The following is a 22737-nucleotide window of genomic DNA, read 5'->3' on the forward strand; positions in this document are numbered from 1 at the left end:
TAATAGGCATGGTTGTCTTCTGACGGTGGAGGAATTTGATGGAAGAAGGTGTGGCTCGATCATCATTCCAGAAGGTAGGCGTGGAATAGGGTGGGATCGTTTCAGTGGGAGATGAGAGTGGCAAACTCTTCTCTACGTGAACCTCTAGTGATCAGTGAGCATGGTGTGTTTAGGGGAGAAAAGAGTGATAAGGAGGTCAAGGGATGTAGGAGCTACGCAGAGGCAGTGAGACTATCGTCGAAGCAAACTAAGGAGGGCTGTAACTCCGGTTAGGAACAGTTCGAAAAGGTGCAGAGATGGCCGAAAACTACTTCTGGTCATATGGGACAGAAAACCCATGAATTTGGCAGGAAAGTTTTTGTTTCGACGAAGACCATTGACTCGGAGAGGGCTTGCGGTGATCCCGGGGTGATTCCGACGAGGATTTTATGTCCGGCAAGGTACGTTCAAGCACCTGCAGAATTTGGAAGACGAGGCGCAATGGAGGATGGTCGCATGGGGTGTTCGTTTAGCGCTTTGGCGAGTAACTCACAAACGCCGGTGACATCGCAGGTCTCGATGACTGCTTCGGATCGCATGACGGGACAGGGGGGAAGGGGCACCATGCTGTTGGGCAGACCTACTCCAAGGTAAGTCTCAAGCTCCTCAAATTCAGGGAGCTGTTGAAGCGTCTGCAACAAGATTGTGACGTGGGGTTGTCACAGATCGACATGGCGCTCAAGACTACGGAGGGCAGTGGGCTTGGGCTTGGGCAGGGTGACAAAAACCCAGTGGGTCAGGGAAAGCCTGCTTCGAAAGGGATAAAGGGGTCTGGGCTGAAAAGAAAACTTATAAAGCCCAAAAAATGGTGGAGGGTGAAGAAGACTTCGGTCTTTAAACCTAAAGGAGCGGTGGGTTCGGGTATGGGTTTTAATAACCCAGGACTTGATGGTCCATTAGGAGAAGCTTGCTCAGAAGAGATGGCATCGACGAAGAAAGAGAAGTTCACGTATAGCGTGCGCTTTGACTCAGATAGGTTGGCAATCCCATCGCCAATGGCCGCAAAGGTCTCATCAGAGGTCAAGGGGGTTGGGTTAGCGGCTGAAGAAGTTTCAAAGGCGGTCGTCAACACTGGTGGCAAGGATTCTATAAGTCCAGCGAGAGAGGCACAGTCCACCGGAAAAGAAAAAGCGATGATGACTTATAGGAGGAGGAAACGTGGGCCGCAGAGGTGGAAAGCCGCAATGATGGGCTCGCTAGAAGCTAGAAGCCTCTTCGGCTTTGGGCAGGCAAAAGGAATACTAGGGTCGTGGCCAGAAACTATGCAGAAGGTGCCGGAGCGCCATATGGTGATTGGAGATGCTTGTGGGGGTTTGCCAGAGTGCTCTGTGGAGATAGGCAATACCGTTGAGGACATGGGCTCTGCCTTAGATCAATCTCCGGTGGCCTTTTCACCTCGTCGGATCTCTGGGATGTTGACAGGGGTATGTTGGGGGGAGGCTACGAATCTGTCTCAGTCAGTTCATAGTGGACAGAAAGATATTGGAATTGGGACTGGGGCAAATAGGGAGGAGGACAGTATCTCAGCAACTATCGGTTTGGAGGAACTCGAATCAGAAAAGTGTTCTCCTAAATGGGTAGTAGAAAGTTGTCTCAATTTTTGCCCAAAAATTGGTGTTTCAGATGAGGGGAAAAAGGAGGAGTTGGTAGCTCTGTTCAAGTCTATTGAAGATGCCAGGAAGCAGTTTGACTCTGATTTGGGGGACTTTTCAGGTAGTGCTATTCTTGTTGACAGGGGCCAGACGATCTCTTTGCAAGGTAGGGGTTGTGGGAAGGGTCAAACTGGTGGATCATGAAGCTTAACATCGTAGCATGGAACGTGAGAGGGTTGAATGCCCTCAAAAAAAGGTTGCGTATTAGGGGTCTGTTGAAGGAGTGGAAAGCAGATATAGTTTGTTTGATTGAGACCAAGATGGAGACTATCTCTCGGGAGGTGGTTCACAGTCGTTGGGGTGGTAAACATGTGGGGTGGAAGTATAAAGGGTCTAATGGTTTGTCGGGGGGAATGTTAATGATGTGGGATAGGAGGGTGGTGGAGTGTAAGGAGGAGTGTGTGGGGCAGTTCACCTTGGCATGCTCTTTTCAAAATGTGGAGGACAACTGGGTTTGGGTGTTTGGAGAGGTTTATGGTCCGAATGAGGATGTAGAGAGGAGGGTCCTTTGGGAAGAGTTGGCTGGTTTGATGAATGTGTGGGAGGTTCCTTGGTGTTTTGGTGGGGATTTTAATATTGTTTGTTTTCCTAGTGAGCGCTTTAGTGCTTCTTATTACTCTGCGGGCATGATGGACTTTTCGGACTTCATCTCGGAGAACAATTTGGTGGACTTTCCGATGATGGGGGGACAATTTACTTGGTCCAATAATCAAGAAAATGAGACCTGGTCTAGAATAGACCGGTTCTTGCTTTCCTCGGATTGGGAAAGATCATTTCCTAGCAGTGTCACAAAGAAGACTTCAACACATGTTCTTCGATCATTTCCCTATTTCTTTGGATTGTGGGGTTCATTGCGGAGGTAAAAAATATTTCAAATTTGAGAACATGTGGCTCAAAGCCGAAGGTTTTCTCGACAAGGTTAGCTCTTGGTGGGGATCTTATTCTTTCGAGGGTTTACCTAGCTATGTGCTAGCTAATAAATTGAAATCCCTCAAAATAGATTTGAAAAAATGGAATGAGGAGGTGTTTGGCGATATTGGGAGGAAAAAGGAGGAGTTGATGGGAGGTATTCAAGAGTTGGATGAATTGGCAGAGTCGAGAGGGCTAGATCAAGAGGAAAAGACTCGAAAGGCGGATATGTTGAAAGTTTTGGAGAACACTTTGGTGTGTGAAGAGATTCACTGGCGCCAGAAATCGAGAACTTTGTGGCTCAAGGAGGGGGACCAAAATACTCGTTTCTTTTACAAGATGGCGAACTTTCATCGCAGGTACAATCGTGTGGAAGTGCTTCGTATTAATGGCATCTTATCCGATGATCCAGTTGAGGTTAAAGATCACATGGTGCAGTTGTATCAAAATTTATACTCGGAGCAAAGTTCATGGCGGCCTAGAATGGACAACCAGCCTTTCTTGTCTATTGATGAGGAGGATTGTAGGTGGTTGGAAAGAGAGTTTGAGGAAAAGGAGGTTTGGGAGGTGATAAAAGGTATGGATGGTGATAAGGCACCGGGTCCAGATGGTTTCTCCATGGCTTTTTTTCAAGCTTGTTGGGGTGTTGTTAAACAAGACGTTATGGCGGTTTTTGATGAGTTCCATCGCAGACAGCAGTTGGTGAAGAGCTTGAATGCTACATTCATTTCTTTGATCCCGAAAAAGGTGGATGCGGTGGAGATGAAGGATTTTCGTCCCATAAACTTGGTGGGAGGGGTGTACAAAATTGTTTCTAAGGTTCTCGCCTTTAGGTTGAGAACTGTCTTGGGCAAGGTTATTTCCTACTCTCAAAATGCTTTCATAGGGGGCCGACAAATCCTAGATTCGGTTCTTATTGCAAACGAATGTGTGGATAGTCGCATGAAGCAAGGGGTGCCAGGTGTTATTTGTAAGTTGCACCTGGAAAAAGGCGTACGATCATGTAAATTGGGACTTTATTTTGTACTTGCTGCATAGGTGTGGTTTTGGGGAGAGGTGGAAGGCTTGGATAGAGCGGTGTATTACGTCGGTAAGATTTTCCATTCTAGTGAATGGCTCTCCGGAAGGGTTCTTTAGCAGTTCGAGGGGAATTCGGCAAGGGGATCCCCTTTCTTCGTTGCTTTTTGTGCTTGTTATGGAGGCGTTGAGTAAGATGGTGAATGCTACGGTTGCTCAAGGACTTTTGACAGGCTTCTCGGTGGGAGATAGGGTTGTCTCGGATTTGGAGGTCTCTCACTCCTTATTTGCTAACGATACCTTGATTTTTTGTGAAGCTTCTCTCGAGCAAATCCGGTATGTGCGCTTCATTCTTTTATGTTTTGAAGCTGTTTCGGGTTTGAGAGTTAATCTTGGAAAGTCTAAAATTGTGGCTATCGGAGAGGTGGAGAACATTGGAGTGTTAGCTAATATCCTTGGGTGTAGTGTTGCCGATTTGCCTATGAAGTATTTGGGTCTCCCTCTTGGGGCGCCGTATAAGGACACGGTTATATGGAATGATGTGATTGAGAAGATGGAGCGTCAAATGGCAGGTTGGAAGAGGATGTACCTCTCTAAAGGAGGCCGTTTAACTCTCATCAAGAGTACGTTGTCTAATCTTCTGACTTACTTCTTGTCTTTGTTTCTGATTCCCATGAGTGTAGCTAAAAGGCTTGAGAAAGTCCAAAGAGATTTCTTGTGGGGAGGAATGGGAGATGAGGCTAAGTTGCATCTTGTAAAGTGGGATCAAGTTTGTCGTCCCTTGCACTACGGTGGTCTTGGTATTCGAAAGTTGCATCAGTTTAATCAAGCTCTCTTGGGGAAATGGCTTTGGAGATATGCGAATGAGAGTGAGGCTTTTTGGTGCAAGGTTATCAAAGCCAAGTACGAAGAACAGGAAGGCGGGTGGTGCATGAAGGAGGTTTCGGGTTCTCATGGTGTGGGTGTATGGAAGCATATTCGTCAAGGTTGGAGTTCCTTTGCCAAAGGTTGTCGGTTTGAGGTATGGGTGGGTTCACAAGTTCGTTTCTGGCATGATATTTGGTGTGGGGAAATTCCTTTGAAGCAAGACTTCTCATCTTTGTTCATCATCGCTAGACACAAAGAAGCTTGGGTGAAGGACAATTTTACTTGGAGGAGTGGGGTTATAGAGTGGAATGTCATTTTTGTGTGACCTGTTCAGGACTGGGAGATGGATGTGGTTGCTCCTTTTTTTGATTGGTTGTACTCGTGCAAGATCTCTGTAGGTACGGTGGATCGCATTTGCTGGGCCCCGTCTAGGAAAGGCAAGTTCGAGGTTAAGTCGCTCTTCAAAGCCTTGTCTAATTTTGACCATGAGATGTTTCCTTGGAAGAGTATTTGGCGCACTAAGGTGCCTTTGCGAGTGGCTTTTTTTGGGTGGACTGCGGCTCTAGGCAAAATTTTGACTCATGATAATCTGCGGAAGAGGAACCTTATGGTGGTGGAGTGGTGTTGTATGTGCAAAAAATCAGGAGAGTCAGTAGATCATCTTCTTCTCCATTGCGAAACCGCAAGAACTCTTTGGCACACTATTTTCAGTCGGTTTGGGTTGCATTGGGTTATGCCTTGCAGAGTGAGGGATTTGTTCTATTGCTGGTGGTCGGGAGGTCGTGCTTGAAGCGCGGTAGTTTGGAAGATGATCCCTCTATGTCTTATGTGGTGTATATGGATTGAAAGAAATGCTAGATGTTTTGAGAACTCTACTAGGACTATAGAGGATCTGACTCATCTTTTCTTCTTTACTCTTTACTCTTGGACGGCCGCTTGGCTAGCTCCTTTAGTAATTAGTTTTTCTGATTTCCTTTTTCATTTCTCTCTCTCTTAGGCGCTCTTTTTTATACTTCTCGTTTATATGAGTTGCGCCCCTCTGCGCTTTTGATATATAAATTTTTACTTATATATATATATATATATATATATATATATATATATAAAGTTTGAAGTGTCAAAAGTTTGAAATTAGGAGTAGGATAAGTGGAAAGCTGAATCTGGTTGTGAATTGAAATTTCTGGAATAGGTGAAGATATTGAAAGAAGGAAGGTGTAGGCTAAGTGAGAAGAAAAAAAGGCAGTAGAGGAAAGAACCACAGGGCAATAATGCCTTGAACAAACCATAATACTTAAAATTCACCATTCAAAGTCAATTTTTGTACTTTAAAAAATCATGTTCTTTTTTGTTTGAGTACTAGGGGGTTATGTTTATAGACTCTTGAACTCCTTCCTTTTTGTTAGAACTGTGACTTTTAATAATGTGGATACCAAGAGATATAGACTTGGAACCACGGGGCAATAATGCCTTGAACAAACCATAATACTTAAAATTCACTATTCAAAGTCAATTTTTGTACTTTAAAAAATCATATTCTTTTTTGTTTGAGTACTAGGGGGTTATGTTTATAGACTCTTGAACTCCTTCCTTTTTGTTAGAACTGTGACTTTTAATAATGTGGATACTAAGAGATATAGACTTGGACTAATAAACCAAGCTTATGTCGGTATATACAATCCCAGTAACATTAACTTGGTTCACTGTCTCTGATTTTTCATTTTATATTCTTCTCAGTAATTGTTTCCTATAACTGCCAGTTTTTACAACTGATCAACATATAATTAATAATAAAATTCTTCCTTTGAAATGGCTAACTATTTTGGTAGCAGTGAAGAAGTAGAAAGGGTGGAGAGGGGGAGGAGGAAAGAGAGAGCTGTCCACCTCTCCTGCATGTTGTTTGGTTAACAGGGGAAGGAATGATGCAAGGGAAATGCTGGATGAGGATAAGACCAAAATTTATTCCCTAATATCACGCTTTTCCGTTTTTCTAGAAAAGAAACTTGGGGCGCCTCACGCTTTTAATGATATCTCGATTTATTATCAAAAAAAGTAAAGAAAGGCTCTCACCCCTCCTGCCTTCCAATCTGTCCAATTGTAGATGGATTGGAAATGGTGGGGTCCATGGGATTTATCCTCTCCATTCACATCCCCCCTAATCGCACAGGGACTCTTGCCCCCTCTCTTCTTCCTCCCACCCTATTAGGCCACCACTCTCCCTTCAAACATAGAATTAGATTAGCGGTCTTATACGTAGGCTATCAAGTTGCAATGTAGACACTTTATATTTGTTTATTTTAGTGAAAGTAACTGAAGCATATGTAATGGCTGGGCTGTTTTTTTTTTCTTTTCTTTTCTTTTTTATTTTTATTTTTTTTAGCATTGGCTTCTCACTGTATTTATCTATCCTTCAGGTCACTAGTTTGTTAAATCGGATGCAATTGCGTGCTGAGCAGTCTGTATCAGGTGATAACTCCACTATTAATGTATCTGTACCCCCTGCTAGAAGTGATGTTCTTCATCCATGTGATGTTATGGAGGTATTGATAGTACTAAGCCTGGTCATTTTACTAATTTGCCTTTCTTCACCGAACATGTTTTGATTGTCACACTTGTATTTTTATTGACAGCGAATGTTTTTTTTATTGCTTAGGATGTTGCTATTGCTTATGGCTACAACAATATTAAGGATATTGCAGTGGCTAAGGGTTACAATATTTCAAAGGGAAGGGCTGTGACTTTGAAGCCACTGCGCTTGGAAGAGTTTAGTCATCTTATCAGATTGGAGGTATAGAGCAGAGGATCCTCATATGTATATTCAAGCGAAAAAAGCTGATTGTTGCAACTTTTTTTTGATTATTACTTCTATTCTGTCTATACTATTTCTACTGCATTCTATTTGTTTAAGTTTTGTTCTTTTCTATTTTCCTATTAGATGGCAATGTGTGGGTTTACAGAAGTCTTGTCATTCATTTTGTGCTCGCTTGGTGATAATTTTGCAATGTTAAATCATGAAGACGACGAATCAACTGCAGTAATTATTGAAAATCCTCGTTCCTCTGAAAATGAGGTTTGTATCCTGAATCTTTATACTCTTGACTGTGGGATTTTTTTTTTTTTTTGTTTTCCCTCTTATTGGTAATTTTATGGAAGGATTTGTTCCTTGTATATGATTGTTGTAACTCCTGTCAATTTGTTTCTTCGTTTTCAACTATTATCTTTTTTCATTTTATGTGTTTCCTTACTCAGTTTAGGTTCTCTTGAGTTTGTCCTTGAGTCTCTCTCTCTCTTTGACATGTTCACTTTCTCTTACGTCTTTTTGAAAGGTTCTCCTTTTCTGTTTTTAGAATTATTCTTTTTATTCTCTCTTTGTTTTGAATGAAGACTTAAAAACACATTTCATGAACTCCTACATTTCTTTTATAAGCCTGCTATATTTTTGTCATATTTCTTCCCTTTTCCCTTTTTGTTTTTTTAACTGTTTGTGTCACCTATTGTTGATTGTTTAGCTGTTCCTTCAGTTCTACATCAGACCTTTATTTACTATATTGAAGCACAAAATTCATATAAGATTGATACTTTTCTTGATAAAAATTGCTTATCTTTACATCATCTTTTGTTAAACTCACCATTGGATGTGAGTTTCCAATGGATTTACATCTTTCCTTAATGGTAATTTTTTGATGTAGAGAGTAATAGCTCTGGTTGGTTGCAGTTCAAGAATTCTTGTTTGGGCAGTTCTTATCATCCATGTATAATGTTTTGATCTAAGATTTCAATTGTTCCATGTTTCAGCAGTAGTATATTGTTCCACGAATCTATCGTGCTATTTATGCATTCCATACGAACAAAGCTAATTGGGGCTGGTAGCTAACCTTTCCACACAACTCTTCAAATTAGAGTTTTAACATTTTATTTGGAAACATTTTTCTTTTTGTGTGGCATGGTTTTCTATGCCCAACCAATACAATATTTATGATTCATCACATGCACGACATGCATGCCAAGTACTTCAGAATTGAATAAGGAGTAGTTCATGCCAACTTAGTAATGAATGGTGTGTAAGCAGAATTAAGTTGTTTGGTTAGCAAGATGGTCCGTGTCTCAATAAGTTGCTATTGAAGTTGCTCTCCTGATTTGCACCCCCATGTATTTCCATTTTGTCATTGAAGTGCATGCATATGTTTTTTTCCTTGAAGTGTGTGTCTAGGCTTGGTATTTTGTCTACCTACATTTCTAAGGTGAAGATTTGCTCCCTCTTAGTTTATGTGATTTTAGCTGGCTGTTCTTATTCTTATCTCATGTCATTCTCTTGAGATTTCTAATGTGCTAGCTAAACATAAAAAATAAAATAAAAAATAAATAACACATGATGCATGTGTTAGAAAAGAACTTTGGAAGAGATGAAGTCTTTATTTTTGAACACTTTGTATCTTTGGACATCAGCTTATGTTTTTCCTGTGTGATTAGTTACCATACTTTTCTTATTATTTTTGCCTCTGCTAGTTAGTTGGCTTCTCTTATATACTTTTTGTGTGCATGAGAGACACCTTACACGTTTAATAAAATCTCGATTACTTATATAAAAAATAAAAATAAAAAATTATTCTTTTTGTTTTCTCTATTTATTTTCTGAAGATTAGTTAGAAAGAAAAAAAAATATTATTAATTTTTTTTTGTCTGTTTATTTTTCTGGAATTTTGACACATTCCTCCATTTCCACAGACTGCTCGTACCAGTCTTATGTCTGGTATATTGAAAACTGTTGGACAGAACAAAGCCCATCCAAAGCCCATAAAGGTACAATGTAGTTCTTCAATAGACCATATATTTTTCTGTGGGTCAGTATGCCTGTGTTTCTGTTATTAGATAATAATATTTATCTTCTATTATATTGGTAGAGTTATGAGGATATAGGTTTACTATGTCTGAGGTGTGCACAGTATTTAATTCAGTTGGGTCATTATTCTTAGTTGTAGTGCTCTCATGTAGGCTTATGTTGTTTCATTGTGTCATTAATAATTAGAACATTTGTGAATTTTTGGATTGAATTTAAGATTTTTTTTATAAGTAATTCAATCTCATTAGAAAGCATAAAGAGGCACAACCCAAGTACACTGAGTATATGCAAGAGACACAGACACTCACTTAGGGGGAGAAAAAAAAACACAAATTTCAAAAAAATCCAGAAATTAGAAGAGCGGGAATTATGTTCTCTCTAGATGCAGCACATCTCACAAAGTGGGGCCATCTTCTAGGCTTCCAAATTGTGGTGACTACCAAACTGGCCTTTTAACTCTCCAATAACTCCACCTGTTGGGGCGTTACCCTCTTTTTGGTGTAATCAATTTATTTATTTTTTGGTGAACATGCTAGATAGCTTATAGTTTTTTCAGAATCATAGGTGGCCAGTAGAAGTAATTGTTCAATTTAGGGGTGTTAAAATGATTGGTGTTTTCTTTATATTGGTAACTAGGGTTTCTAGGTTCTTTATTGAAGTAAGGGTGGTAATATTATCAGGTCAGATCAAAAGATGATTTTTTTGTTTGTTTTTTTTTGCTCCTACTAGTTAGGTGGCTTCTCTTGTATACTTCTTGTGTACTTGGGGGCGCCTTACACTTTTAATGATATCTTGATTACTCATAAAAAAAATGCAAAAATAAAAATAAAGGAAAGAGGAAACATTTGTTATAAAAAATATATTATTAGGCCACATCTTTCATTCTTCAATTAATAGATTGGAATTAAATTATTTCTAGTGATTTTTCTTGCAGATTTAAGGCTATGATGTCTTTCTATAGTCTTTTAATTTTGCTCTATTTTGTGTATTTGTTGCATGGGAAAGGCTTTTCAAAAAAAATTTAGGTGGTTGCTTTTGTATACTTCCTGTGTACCTGGAGTGCTTTACGCTTTTAATAATATCTCGGTTACTTATTTATTTATTTATTTTTTTAAAAAAAAGAGAAAACATTAGTTTTTTTTATTAAAAAAAAAGAAAGAGAAACTTCACTTATGCCCTTTGAACTTCCGTCATTTTTGCAATTACCCCGAAAGTTAAAAACTATCTATTTAATGTATCAAACTTCCAATTTTTTGCTATGTCACCCACCTGTTAGGTTTTTCCGTTAAATCCTGTCAAAATTACTAAAATTCCCTCCATTTGTTTTTGAAAAAAAAAAAAAATGGAAGGATTCAAACGTTGGTTAAGATTTAATGAAATCTTCAAAAATACCCGCACTTGAATCTTTGCAATTTTTTATATTTTATTTTTATAAAAAATTGAGGTATTTTGAGAATTTTGACAGGATTTACGGTAAAAGCTAGCAGAGGGGTGACATTGCAAAAAATTAGAAGTTTGATCTATTAAATTGAGAGTTTTTGAACTTTATTGGGGTAATTGCAAAAGTGATGAAAGTTGGGGGGGTTAAGTGAAGTTTCTCCAAAAAAGGGTTGCATCTTTCATTAGTTAATACCTTCAATTAATAGATTAGTATTAAATTATTTCTAGTGATTTTTCTTGCAGATTAAATCTATGACATCTTTTGATAGTTATCTTTTATTTTTGGTCTCTATTTTACGGCTTTGTTGCACAGGAGAGATGGAACTCATGGGAAAACTTTTTCAATAAGCTCTCTCTCTCTCTCTCTCTCTCTCTCTCTGCACGCTATTTATGGATTTTGAACGATGATCTCTGTTGTCAGTATTTATATTTATAGGCTTAATTTTTTGTATTTTATTACGCATCTAATATTTTCCCTGCATTCACGTTTTGTAATTTTTGGAAAGTTCCCCCTTTTATAATTTTGCCTCTAGATTTTTGAAGTGGGTGACGTAGTGCTGTTGGATGAGACAAAAGATGTGGGTGCAACAAATCGTCGCCAACTTGCTGCTCTATATTGTGGTGCTACTGCAGGATATGAGGTACATTCATCTCATTGTACTCAATTTGGTTATCATGTTCAATATCAAGTTGTGAGAAAGAGTTAGTCTCACACCATTTTATCTTTTATAACTCATCATAGTTTGTTTCCATATATTGTTTGACAACTTGCTTTAGTTGTAATTTATAGATTTTAATTTGTAGTGTTGTTGATCATCAAGACTCTGTTTGAACACAAATTTTGAGTGTTTAAACGGAGTATTGGTCAAGCCACTTTCCAAAATCAAGAATATGATTTAGCTAACAATCTGCTTTGGTACTAGAAAAATCTCAAAAGTTTGTAGACATGTCTAGACCCATTTTACCCCTGTTGCTATTGTCAAACCATTCAAATCACTAGATCATGCCTACTTATGATAATCAACTCAACACGACAAATTTAGATGCAAATGCTAAACAAACCCTCTTCCCACCACCCCCCGCCCCCTAAAAAAAAAAAAAAGAGATGACAAGGCATTAGGACATTGGATGAATAGTGTAATCTATGGTAAGGTAAAAAGTAAGCCTTGCAGTCTTCCCATGTATGGCTTGTTCTCTTGACCCCTCCACTTTTACTAGTTCACTACTTGTCCAAAAAGAAGGATAAAAGAAAAAAAATGTATTGAGTAAATTATCCCAAAAGCTTAAACCGGTAGGAAGAGATAAATTTAATCACTTAGTCATTAAATTTAATCACTTAATCATTACTTTAACACTTCTCCTCATGTATGAGCTCAAACTCTTTTTTAATAGGTGAAGTTCAACACGTAGAATATTTAATTTAAATGGGAGTGAATTGACGTTGTCAAGGTTCGATTCCAAAACCTTTGGCTTTGATACCATGTTAAATTATCAATTATCCTAAAATCTTATGTTGATAAGAAGAGTTAAATCACTTGATCATTATTTTAACACTTCAAAAAGTGGTTGATGCGTACAAGTTATAGAGGATTGTTTGGGCAGAATGAAAGCAGTTGCGTTTGGAAAATTGTCCCTCTTTGGCTTTTACATGGATGCAGCCGAGAGGAATAATTGCTCTTTCAATTGTGTTGGGATGCCTACTTTTAAGCTTCAATCTTTCTTCTGGTCATCCTTATATGAGTAGTCTACTGCTTTTATCAACGCCTTTTTTTTTTCTTCCTTCTTTTGTAGATTTTATTGATATTTAAACCTAGTTCTCTAATTATATAGGGGAATTTTATTTATAAAGGATGTATACATGAGGTTTCTCCTCTTTTTATAAACATTTTTCATTATTTAACAATCTTTTTGATAGATAAACACAAGTTACACAGAATTAAACATGGGACTTTATCCTCTACCTATTTACTTATGGGATGAGGAAATGTCATTTGATCCAAGAACTGTTGGCTTATGCCAAAAAAAGAAAAGAAAAGAAAAGAATATTTATCCAAAAAATTCTCTTTAAAAAAAGAAGATGATCATTCATGTGTTGCTTGGTAAGTGGTTCCAGTTTTTTACCTATCATCTTATGATTTGCAGATAATTCATGGCTTGGTGGAAAGAATCATGCAAGTGATTGGGCTTGTTCCACCTGATGACAATACATCATACTATCTAAAACCTTCAGATGTAAGGATTTTCTTCCCCTCCTGCCCATTGCGGTTTATTTGCTATGTATTAGTGCTTGGTGATGATATACACCTGTCTTGATATCTCTTGAAGGAACCTGAGTTTCTTCGGGGAACACAAGCTAGCATCATTTACAAAGGGAAGCAAATAGGAACTTCTGGAATTGTGCACCCTGAGGTAATTATTATTCCTTAAATACTGTTTTTAAGGATTATATAATATGTTTTAATTGCTGTGTAATTCCTCCTTGACTTTATTTATACTAGTAGCTTAAGAGCATGCTTTGAGAGTTGTGGATGTGCTCTTGGTTTGTTAAAATCCTGAACACGTGCACTGCATTGTAGTTTCATGATAAAGTGTTTGCCCCTTCTCACTTGAATTTATTGAAATGTGATTGCCATGTGAATATGTACAGTTCGATTGCTTTGTGTATGGTAAAAATTATTGCACCCAATTCCACAGTGGACATGCCTGTGCGGGGGAATGTTCTGCTTAAATATTACTTTTGACATTAGTTAAGCAATAGCTGCGTGATGTCTGACTTTATTGGCAATATGTCCTCAATCTATCTATGATGGTAATAATCATCTCTTTTGGTTCCCCCCACCCAAGGAGTCTGCATGATCAGTTTCAACTGGCTTTGGGGTTAAATTTTAAGCAGAACCAATGTAATCAGTTTGAAAATTTTCCCAACTGAAACCGACAAATACGCTAGAAACCAAATTAATCTATTGGAAGAAGTTTCAAATTGGTTTTAGTTGGTTTTGTTTCCTGATGAACTCTTTTTTTTTTTTTTTTTAAGTAAAAAGATGTATTAAAGAGCATAGAGGGGCACAACCCTAGTACACAGGGAGTATATAAAAGAGCGACTAAGAGGAAGAAAAAGAAGAAGAGAACATAAAAAGAAAGTCAGGGAAGCTAATCACTAAGGGCGCTAGCCAACCAACAGTCCAAGTGAAAAGAGTGTACAAGAAAAAGTGGACAAGGTCCTCTATGTTCCTAGATGAGTCCTCGAAATATTTAGCATTTCTCACTCTAGATGCACCACATGAGGCAGAGAGGGACCGTCTTCCACACAATAGCACTACAAGACTTGCCATCCGCCCACCAAGAAGCACACAACTCCTTGGCATAACCAGGCATCACCCATCACAATCCAAACCAAGAGAAAACGGCATTCCACAAAATTCGTGCAACCCAACAATGAAGAAAGAGATGATCAATTGACTCCCCATCTGATTCACACATGCAACAACGATTTACCACTACAATACCTCTCTTCCGAACATTATCCAATGTTAGAGTCTTCCCAAGCATAGCTGTCCAAGCAAAGAAAGCCACTCTTGAAGGAACCTTAGTGCGCCAAATACTTTTCCATGGGAAAGGGATGGGATTTGTAGAAGCAAGAATCCTGTAATAGGATCTTACCTCAAATATGCCTTTCCGAGAAGATATCCACCACATCTTATCCTCCCCTACCCCACTCATCGAATGCGAATACAAGAGCATGTAGAAAGAGGCCAAGACCTCCACTTCTCAATCATGAACCCTGTGAATGAAAGCCACGTTCCATTGCACAGAGCCATTTAGACGCTCCTTGTTATCCGCAATAGACGCAATTTATTGGTGGCAATATTGAAGAGTCCAGGAAAAGCATCCTTGAGAGACATGTTACTGCACCAGATATCCTCCCAAAACTTGATGTTGGACCCAAGACCAGGGACAAATCTAAAGTGACCCCGGAAAGACCTCCACCCCCTGCAAATATGCTTCCATAACCCCACCCCACGCGGACCACTGGGAGCCCTAGAACGAAAGATTTGAACTCTTAAGATTTGTTTCCTGATGAACTCTTAAGATTTGAAGTTTTCCCATAGTTGTTTACCTTGCAGCCAAGCAAAGATCTAAGCCAACAACAATTAAGCAGAAAATGAGGAGCTCCAAAGGGCCTGTGAGGAATGAGAAAAATACTTACGAATTAGGGATGAAGAGCTGTATGAAACGGGGACAGTTTCATCTTGGCATGAACTGAGGCCAAGACAAAGTAGATCTTAGATTGGAATTTAGGCTGCGGAGATCTGCGGAAACCAACTGGTTGGTCATCTAAGAGAATATGGAGGAATATGAAATGGAGAGGGGAGGATGTAATGGGGGAATTTGAATTTATGTTGGTTAGATTTGTAGGGTGCATGTGTTTTGTTATATATAAATCTGACATATAGTTTTGTTTTCCCGGTTTCGATTAGCTATGATGATTTCCTTGTCAGATTTATATATAACAAAACTATATGTCAGATTTATATATAACAAAACACGCATATATGTTAGATTTGTACGTTTTTCCCCTTCTAGTTAGGTGATCCTCCTTATATACTTTCAGTGTACTTTAGGGTGCCTTACGCTTTTAATAAAGTAAGTTACTTACTTATCAAAAAAAAAAAAAAAAAATCTGACATATAGTGTTACAACCTATAAACTTTTCTATCTATTATACAGGGGGATTCAATTTGATCGTCTTTAGTCTTGTAAGCATATAAACCCTATGCAGAACCTATATCATTGGTTTTTCATTTTACTCAACTGGGGACGGAAGTGATCTGTGATGTACACCAACTGAAACTGACAATTCAGTTTTGTTCGGTCAATTTATTCAGTTAGATTGGTTTTCTGAACACCACACCCTTAGCCTCGCCCTCCCAGCCGCTCCTTTCCTTTAAAATTTGTAATATTTCTCTTTGCAGATGCGTAAGTCATGTTGTACGATGCATTGCATGTTTTTACATTTGCATTAGGACATTTATCTTGTGCTACTTGAATTAAAGATTTGATGCAATGTGTTGTATCAAATCAAGTTTGGGGACATTTTTAGACGGACAATCAACTTATTTGATTAATATGTTATGTGGCATCAGGTCTTGAGCAAGTTTGACATTCCGGATCCTTGCTCCTATTTTGAACTCAACATTCAGTGCTTTTTGTAGGGTTTGGTTCATAACAGAAGACGTAAGTTTCTTGGATCGTTTCTTCCTTTTGAGTGAACTTATCAAAAAAAACTTTCTTATTTTGAACATTTATCATATTTGCCTTTTTCTGAATTATATTTAGTAAATTTGATTGTTGTTTGCATTGATTTGTGTTATTCAATAACCACAGGCACATCGGCCGTGCTTCCGATGCTAACTCATTTAGCAGCTCTAACAGCTACGAAGGACAACATCATAGGCATCCCCATAAGCAAAAAACTCGTGCTGTTGACTTTGGAGCCATGCTAGTTGTAGGGAATAATATGAGTTCAGTTGCCAAGATGGGGCGTGATATAGTATAATTTAGATTGGCTGGCATATCAAAAAGGATATTTTCTGTTGTTTTTGCTTTTTGTCTTTTGAATTTCTGCCAAAAGGTATTATGAATCTATGATAGGAGATGCTTTTGTTGAGTGAAGTTTTTATTTCCCAGATTCCAGTTAAAGGGCATTGGCTTTAAGATATCCTATTTTTACAATTTAGGGAAAAATATAAAAAAGCCTCCCAAACTACTAGCCGTTTTCGATTTAGCTCCCTAATGTTTCAAAAGTAATAAAGTAGCCCCCAAACTACCTAACTATTGCATTTTGGCCACTCCGTTAGTCAAAACCGTCAATTTGGACGGAAACTGCAAAACGACGTCGTTTTCTTACGGGTAAAAAAAAAAAAAAAACTTTGAGAAAAATATAAAAAAACTCTTCAAACTACCAGCTGTTTTCATTTTAACCTCATAATGTTCAAAAAGTGATACAAGTAGCTCCCAACTACCCAGTGGCGGAGCTAGCTATTTTATATTGGGGGTGTCGCTAAAATTTTGTCTTAAAAATTTTCTTCACCCTAAAAATTTGATAATTCACACAATATATGTATCACACAAAATATTTATAAAAGTTCATAAATATGTGCTGAAATTGATATATTAAAAATGTAACATGTCGACACTATATAAAAAAGATAAATACAAAAAAAGTGTCTAAAACTGCACTTTACAGTCTCTGGCCATAATCACTCCAAGAAAAAACAAAGGAAATTTGACCAACTACACATCATTGAAATATTACATCAAACATGTGATGTGTGTTAAGTTGAGGGTGTTGTGGGTTTAAAAAAACAAAAAAACAAAAAAAAATTCAATCCTTAGGGGTGCCGTGACACCCCCAAGGTACCATGTGGCTCCACCACTGCAACTACCAAACAGTTGCAATTTGGCTACTTCGTTAGTCATTACTGTCAAATATGATGGAAAATTCAAAACTATGTCGTTTTGACAAGGGTAAGTTACTAAAATGTCTTTTTAGAAAAAAAAAAAAAAAAAAAAAAAATCATATTAAAACAAGCAAGCAAAATGGTGCCATTTTGCTTAAAATTAGGGTTTCCTTACACTTACCAAAACGACGCCGTTTTGGTAGGTATTAGGAATTAAAAGAAAAAAGCTTAGACCCCACACAAAAAAAAAACCCCAAGTCCAATTTATCTCTCTCCCCCAAACCGCTTGCCAACACGTCGTTCTATCTTAGGCAACCTTCTCCCTCAAGTGAAAAAAAGGCAACGCCCCTCTCTCTCTCTCTCTCTCTCTCTCTCAAAAATCGGTTGCCCTTGCTACCACCATCCATCACCGCCGGCCACACCATCTAGTGGCTACAAAGCGCCACCGAAAAATTCTTACCCATTGTAGGAATCAAACAAAAAAACCACGTTCGTAGATAAACAACACCGATCCAACAGCTATACCATGAAATACAATAAAAAGATTGATTTATGGGTAAGATTTACAGGCTGCCGGAGATAGAACGACGTGGTGGCTGGCGGTTTTGGGTAGAGAGATAAATTGGGGTTGGGGGTTTTTTCGTGGGTCACCTACGTGGGGTTTAGGGTTTTTTCTTTTAATTCTTAGCACTTACCAAAATGGCACCGTTTTGATAAGTGTAAGGAAACCATAATTTCAAGCAAAACGGCATTGTTTTGCTTGCTTGTTTTAATATGATTTTTTTTTTCCAAAAAAGGAATTTTGGTAACTTACCCTTGCCAAAACGACGTAGTTTTAAATTTTTCATCATATTTGACAGTAATTACTAACGGAGTGGCCAAATTGCAATTGTTTGGTAGTTTGTGGGTTACTTTATCACTTTCTGAACATTAGGAGGCTAAAATGAAAACGGCTGGTAGTTTGGGGGGCTTTTTTATATTTTTCCCATTTTTTTTTTTTTCATAAAAGGGCATTGTAGTAACTTACCTATAACAAAACGATGTCGTTTTGTAGTTTTCGTCTAAATTGACGGTTTTGACTAACGGAGTGGCCAAAATGCAATAGTTTGATAGTTTGGGAGGCTATTTTATCACTTTTGAAACATTATGGGGCTAAATAAAAAACGATTGGTAGTTTGGGGGGCTTTTTTATATTTTTCCCTACAATTTAACTTTTGAGAAGATTCCATTGCCAACAACAGGTGTCGCCGGTCTTGCATCCTTTACCTTTGACTCATGCTAATGTTGGTTTCGTAGATTTGGAACATCTTACATTCACAAGCAATTCTAGAAGTCCTTCTTGTGTCATTCTTGTGTCCCTCCAAAAATGAAGTAGCTCTTAAAATCATAATTTGATCAAAATATAATAATGATCAATCACAAGCTCAATGATGATTTTAAGAGCTGAAGGGACATAAGAGTGACATAAGAGGGACTTGTAGCATTACTCTACATTTACTTGTAAAATTAATGAGATGGAAATTGTTAAGGGTTTAATAATAGAGATGTTTTAGGATTAAAATACCTTAGGATAATATGTTATCTTTATAAATAACATTCGAATTAGGTGACATGGGTGTGTCCAACAAGAGTCAATTAACAATGGCCCAAGCTTCAGCCCAAATAAGTCCACAAGCCCAACAGAATGCCAAGGCCAAATTGAAGAAATCCTAATGCAGTCGAGAGAGTTCTAGTGAGTTCAAAAACATCATAGCCATCCATTTTCATCATTTTGAACACATTCCTAGGTCTAGCTTGAAGTTCAAAATCTTATCTTTTCATCTAAAAATGTTTCAAATCATTTGGAGTCGTGAGCCAAAAGTTATGATGGCTTCAAGTGGAGTGGTTAGCCTTCTCGGGAATACGCATTAAGGTGGCTGTTTGTCCCATTGTCTACTGCTCCACGAATTAATGATTGTTTTATGCCATTATTACTTGTTTAACTTCATTAGATGCTTATTCTATGCTTAGAGGGTTGTTCTAAGCTTATACAATACTTGTGTGTGCAAGTGTAGGTCAGACTAGAGTATTGTGTTAAAAACTAGCCTTTGGCTTTTGAGAGGAGAGTTCTCCTTGTAACTTTGTATTTCTTTGGTGTGAGCCTTAGAGTGGTGAGTGTTCTAGTTCTGTATCTCTTGTTATAATCCTTTGGGTAGTGATATTCTATATTCCTTTGGTGTTATCTATTAGGTGATGAACTTCTATCTGTCATTTGAGTGTGAATTTATGTACTTGTTTTTAATCTCCATTTCTGTCTGTATCATTAGGGATTGAAATTTAAATATTAGAGATAAGTATTATCATTAGAGTAGTTTATTTTACTTGGTCTTTTATTTTCACTATGCATTGTAATTGTCTATTTAAAGACATCAAGCTCATTAATAAATGAAGCAGAATTAATTCCAAACTTTGTGTTTGAAAAATGATTTTTAGGTTATCACAAATTCTAAAAAGTCTAGGCTCTCTTAAAATCTAAGGTTTAGGTTCCCTCATAACTTAAATTCTATCCCTGTTACGTACTAAAAACCTACAATCTCTTCTCATTTACGCTAAAAGAAAACATGCAACAAAGTTTTAGAGTCATGTAGTTGAACCCTCTCCGCTGTCTCGACATGTGAATTTTGTTCGTGTCTACAATATTATCTAAAGAGTCTTAAAATATTGGCATTTGCATGCATGTACCGGCAACCAGTACCGCTACTAAATAAGAGTTGCACTATTAGTTTGATAAATCATTTGCTTTATGCTTCAAATTAATTAGTCTTTCGTAGTTATCAAATAAACAAGTGAATCTCTTGTTTATTTGAAGAACATGGAAGCGAGTGAATCTCTTTGGCCGAGTCTGTTAGATGTATTTTATATAAATAAATAAAATAATTATTTTGAGTATTTCAAATAGTTATGAAATATATTTTTTTTAAGGATTTGGAAGTTACAAAAGAGATTTAAGCATTTGATAGTAATTAATGAGATCTAAGGATTTGGTCGTTACAAAAAAGGTTAATATGAGATCTAAGTATCTGGTGGTGACAAAAGAGATTCCATTAAGTTGGATTTGATGGTTACAAACTTGTGACCGTTAAGTTCAATGGTCCAATTTTCTTTCTATAATGATGATATTTAAGGGTGTACATGCGGTTTGGGGTGTACATGCAATAAGCGGTTATTGGCTAACATTGCTAACCGCAACCGCTCCGCTTAGGTGGTTAGTGGTTATTCAAACCAATAACTGGTGGTCTTATAACCTTTTTTTTAATGGGCTTTTGGGCTTTTTGAGGTGTTTTGGGTCTTCATTGTGCCTATTTTTGGGGCTTATTTTAAAGAGTTTTGGGTCAAATTGTTCCAAAAAATAATGAATATGATGAAATTCTATCCCTAACTTGTATTTAAAAAGACATCGTTTTGGTGTTAAGGCATTGTTTTAATGTTATATTTTTAATATATATATATAAGGGTTGGCGGTTAACAGTTATTAACTGCTTTTCTATACCTCTAAAATTGCCGATCGCCCCGCCCAAGACAATTAGTGGTTTTTTAGAACCGCCTACCAAAGTAGTTATGCGGTTAGCAGTTGTGAGGTGGTTATAACTGCCCCGTTTGTACACCCTTACTCCCGCTAATATCTTTTGTGCAATCCTCCACAAGGGTGTTTCTTATTATTCTAGACAGTGCTATTATAATTTTTTGGACTTGATTGTATCCTGGAAATGTTTTGTCAAATCCCTTAGAACTAAGAAAGGGGACAAAATATATTTCCAACAATTTAGAACGTATTTAGAATATGGAAGCATTGTCATCAATCAAAGTGATGAATCAAGACTTCATTCGCCATGATCTCTTTGACGACCAAAATTTCATCTGTTGGCAACAAAAGATGTTCTTTCTCACCACTATGAAACTTGCTTATATCCTTGAGGATGATTTGGAGGATATTCCTGAGCCTAGTCCAGAAGACAATGCCGAATTGAAGGAGCAGCAGAGGAAGAGGAAGGAGGATGATTTTCTTTGCAAAGGACATATCCTCAACGCCCTGTCAAATCCCATCTACGATGTGTACCGGATGTCTTCATCGACCAAAGAACTCTGGATGAAAATACAAAATTGAAGAGGCAAGTATTGAAGTTTAAGTAATTTCTAATTTTATGGATTTTAAGATGTCTAACAATAACCATGTTTTAACTCTCAAGTTTATGAATTATTGCTTATCATTGGAGACCTTAAAACGATGGGAGTTGAGATTGCTGAACGTTTCTTGGTTGGAGCAATTGCCTTCTTACAAGAAAAAGCTCAAACATGATGGAAGAAAATATTTCTTAGAATCTCTTCAACACCATGTACGCATTGAAGAAGATTATAGGAATATAGATTTAGAAATGATTCTTCTAACGTAAAAACGAAAGTTAATGTCATTCATAGACGTTAACAAGAATATCTAGAAGAAAAAATTTCAGGCCAAGAACGATAACAAGTTCAAGAAATTTGGCCCAAATCCCACACACCAAAACAATAAAAAGAAATAACACTGTTTTGTGTGTGGCAAGCAAGGACATCGCTCCTATCAATGTCAGTATGGGAAAGAAGAAGTGATTGTCGTGAATGAAGACCTCCTTGCGATCACGTGACATTCAAGAGTGGATGGTGGCTTGACACTAGAGCTACTATTCATATCTCCAAGGATAGAAGTATTTTGGGGTAATAATCTTTCCTCATGAATTATAACGCATTTTCACTTTGCCCCTATAAACTACCAACTGTGACACCCGACCCCCATAACCACCATTTTGTGCCAAAAACCCCATATTCCATTAGTCAAAGGCGTTAACTTAGACGGTCAAAGTGACAATGCGTTATAATTCATGAGGGCAAAGTGACAATACGTTGTAGTTCATGGGGTAAAGTGACATTGAATTGTAGTTCATAGGGGTAAAGTGACGGGTAGACCGTCTAAGTTAACGCTTTTGGCTAACGGAAGAAACCTTTGATTGATGGAATGAGGGTTTTGAGCACAAAATAGTAGTTCATGGGGGTCGGGTGTCACAATTAGTAGTTCATGTGGGGAAAGTATCAAAGCGTTGTAGTTGATGGGAGGAAAAGGTAATTACCCCAAGTATTTTTAAGACTTATGAAGTGATTGATGATGGGACTAAGGTAAAAATGGGTAACAACGTTGGAACCCAAGTCATTGGAAAAGGATCCGTCGTGCTTAAGTTCACATCCGGAAAAGAATTGACTCTTGTGAATGTACTTCATGTCCATGACATGACGAAGAATCTAATTTCCGGTGATCTTATGAACAAGAGAGGTTTCAAGCTTGTACATGAATTGGATAAATTTTTTTGGATTTTTTGTGGGAAAGGGCTACTCTTGTAATGGAAAGATTAAGATGAATGTAATGGAAGAAAAATCAGTTTACATTGTGTCTTCTTTTAATTTATGGCATGGAAGATTGATTAGGACATGTAAATTATGGTTCCAT

The 22737-nt window shown here is 37.7% G+C and overlaps 1 protein-coding gene across 1 annotated transcript; it reads left to right on the forward strand.

Annotated features, from left to right (window-relative positions):
• The first annotated feature begins 6899 nt into the window (after nt 1-6899).
• Nucleotides 6900-16434, forward strand: LOC132183767 (phenylalanine--tRNA ligase beta subunit, cytoplasmic-like). Its single transcript, XM_059597178.1, has 9 exons — nt 6900-7021; nt 7135-7269; nt 7417-7551; nt 9207-9281; nt 11295-11402; nt 12904-12993; nt 13087-13170; nt 15906-15996; nt 16147-16434. The coding sequence occupies exons 1-8, from the start codon at nt 6917-6919 to the stop codon at nt 15972-15974; spliced, it is 801 nt and encodes a 266-aa protein (XP_059453161.1). The 5' UTR covers nt 6900-6916; the 3' UTR covers nt 15975-15996; nt 16147-16434.
• The last annotated feature ends 6303 nt before the right edge of the window (nt 16435-22737 follow it).

The sequence above is a fragment of the Corylus avellana genome, chromosome ca6 (genome assembly GCF_901000735.1).
Source record: "Corylus avellana chromosome ca6, CavTom2PMs-1.0".
In the NCBI taxonomy this organism is placed as follows: Eukaryota; Viridiplantae; Streptophyta; class Magnoliopsida; order Fagales; family Betulaceae; genus Corylus; species Corylus avellana.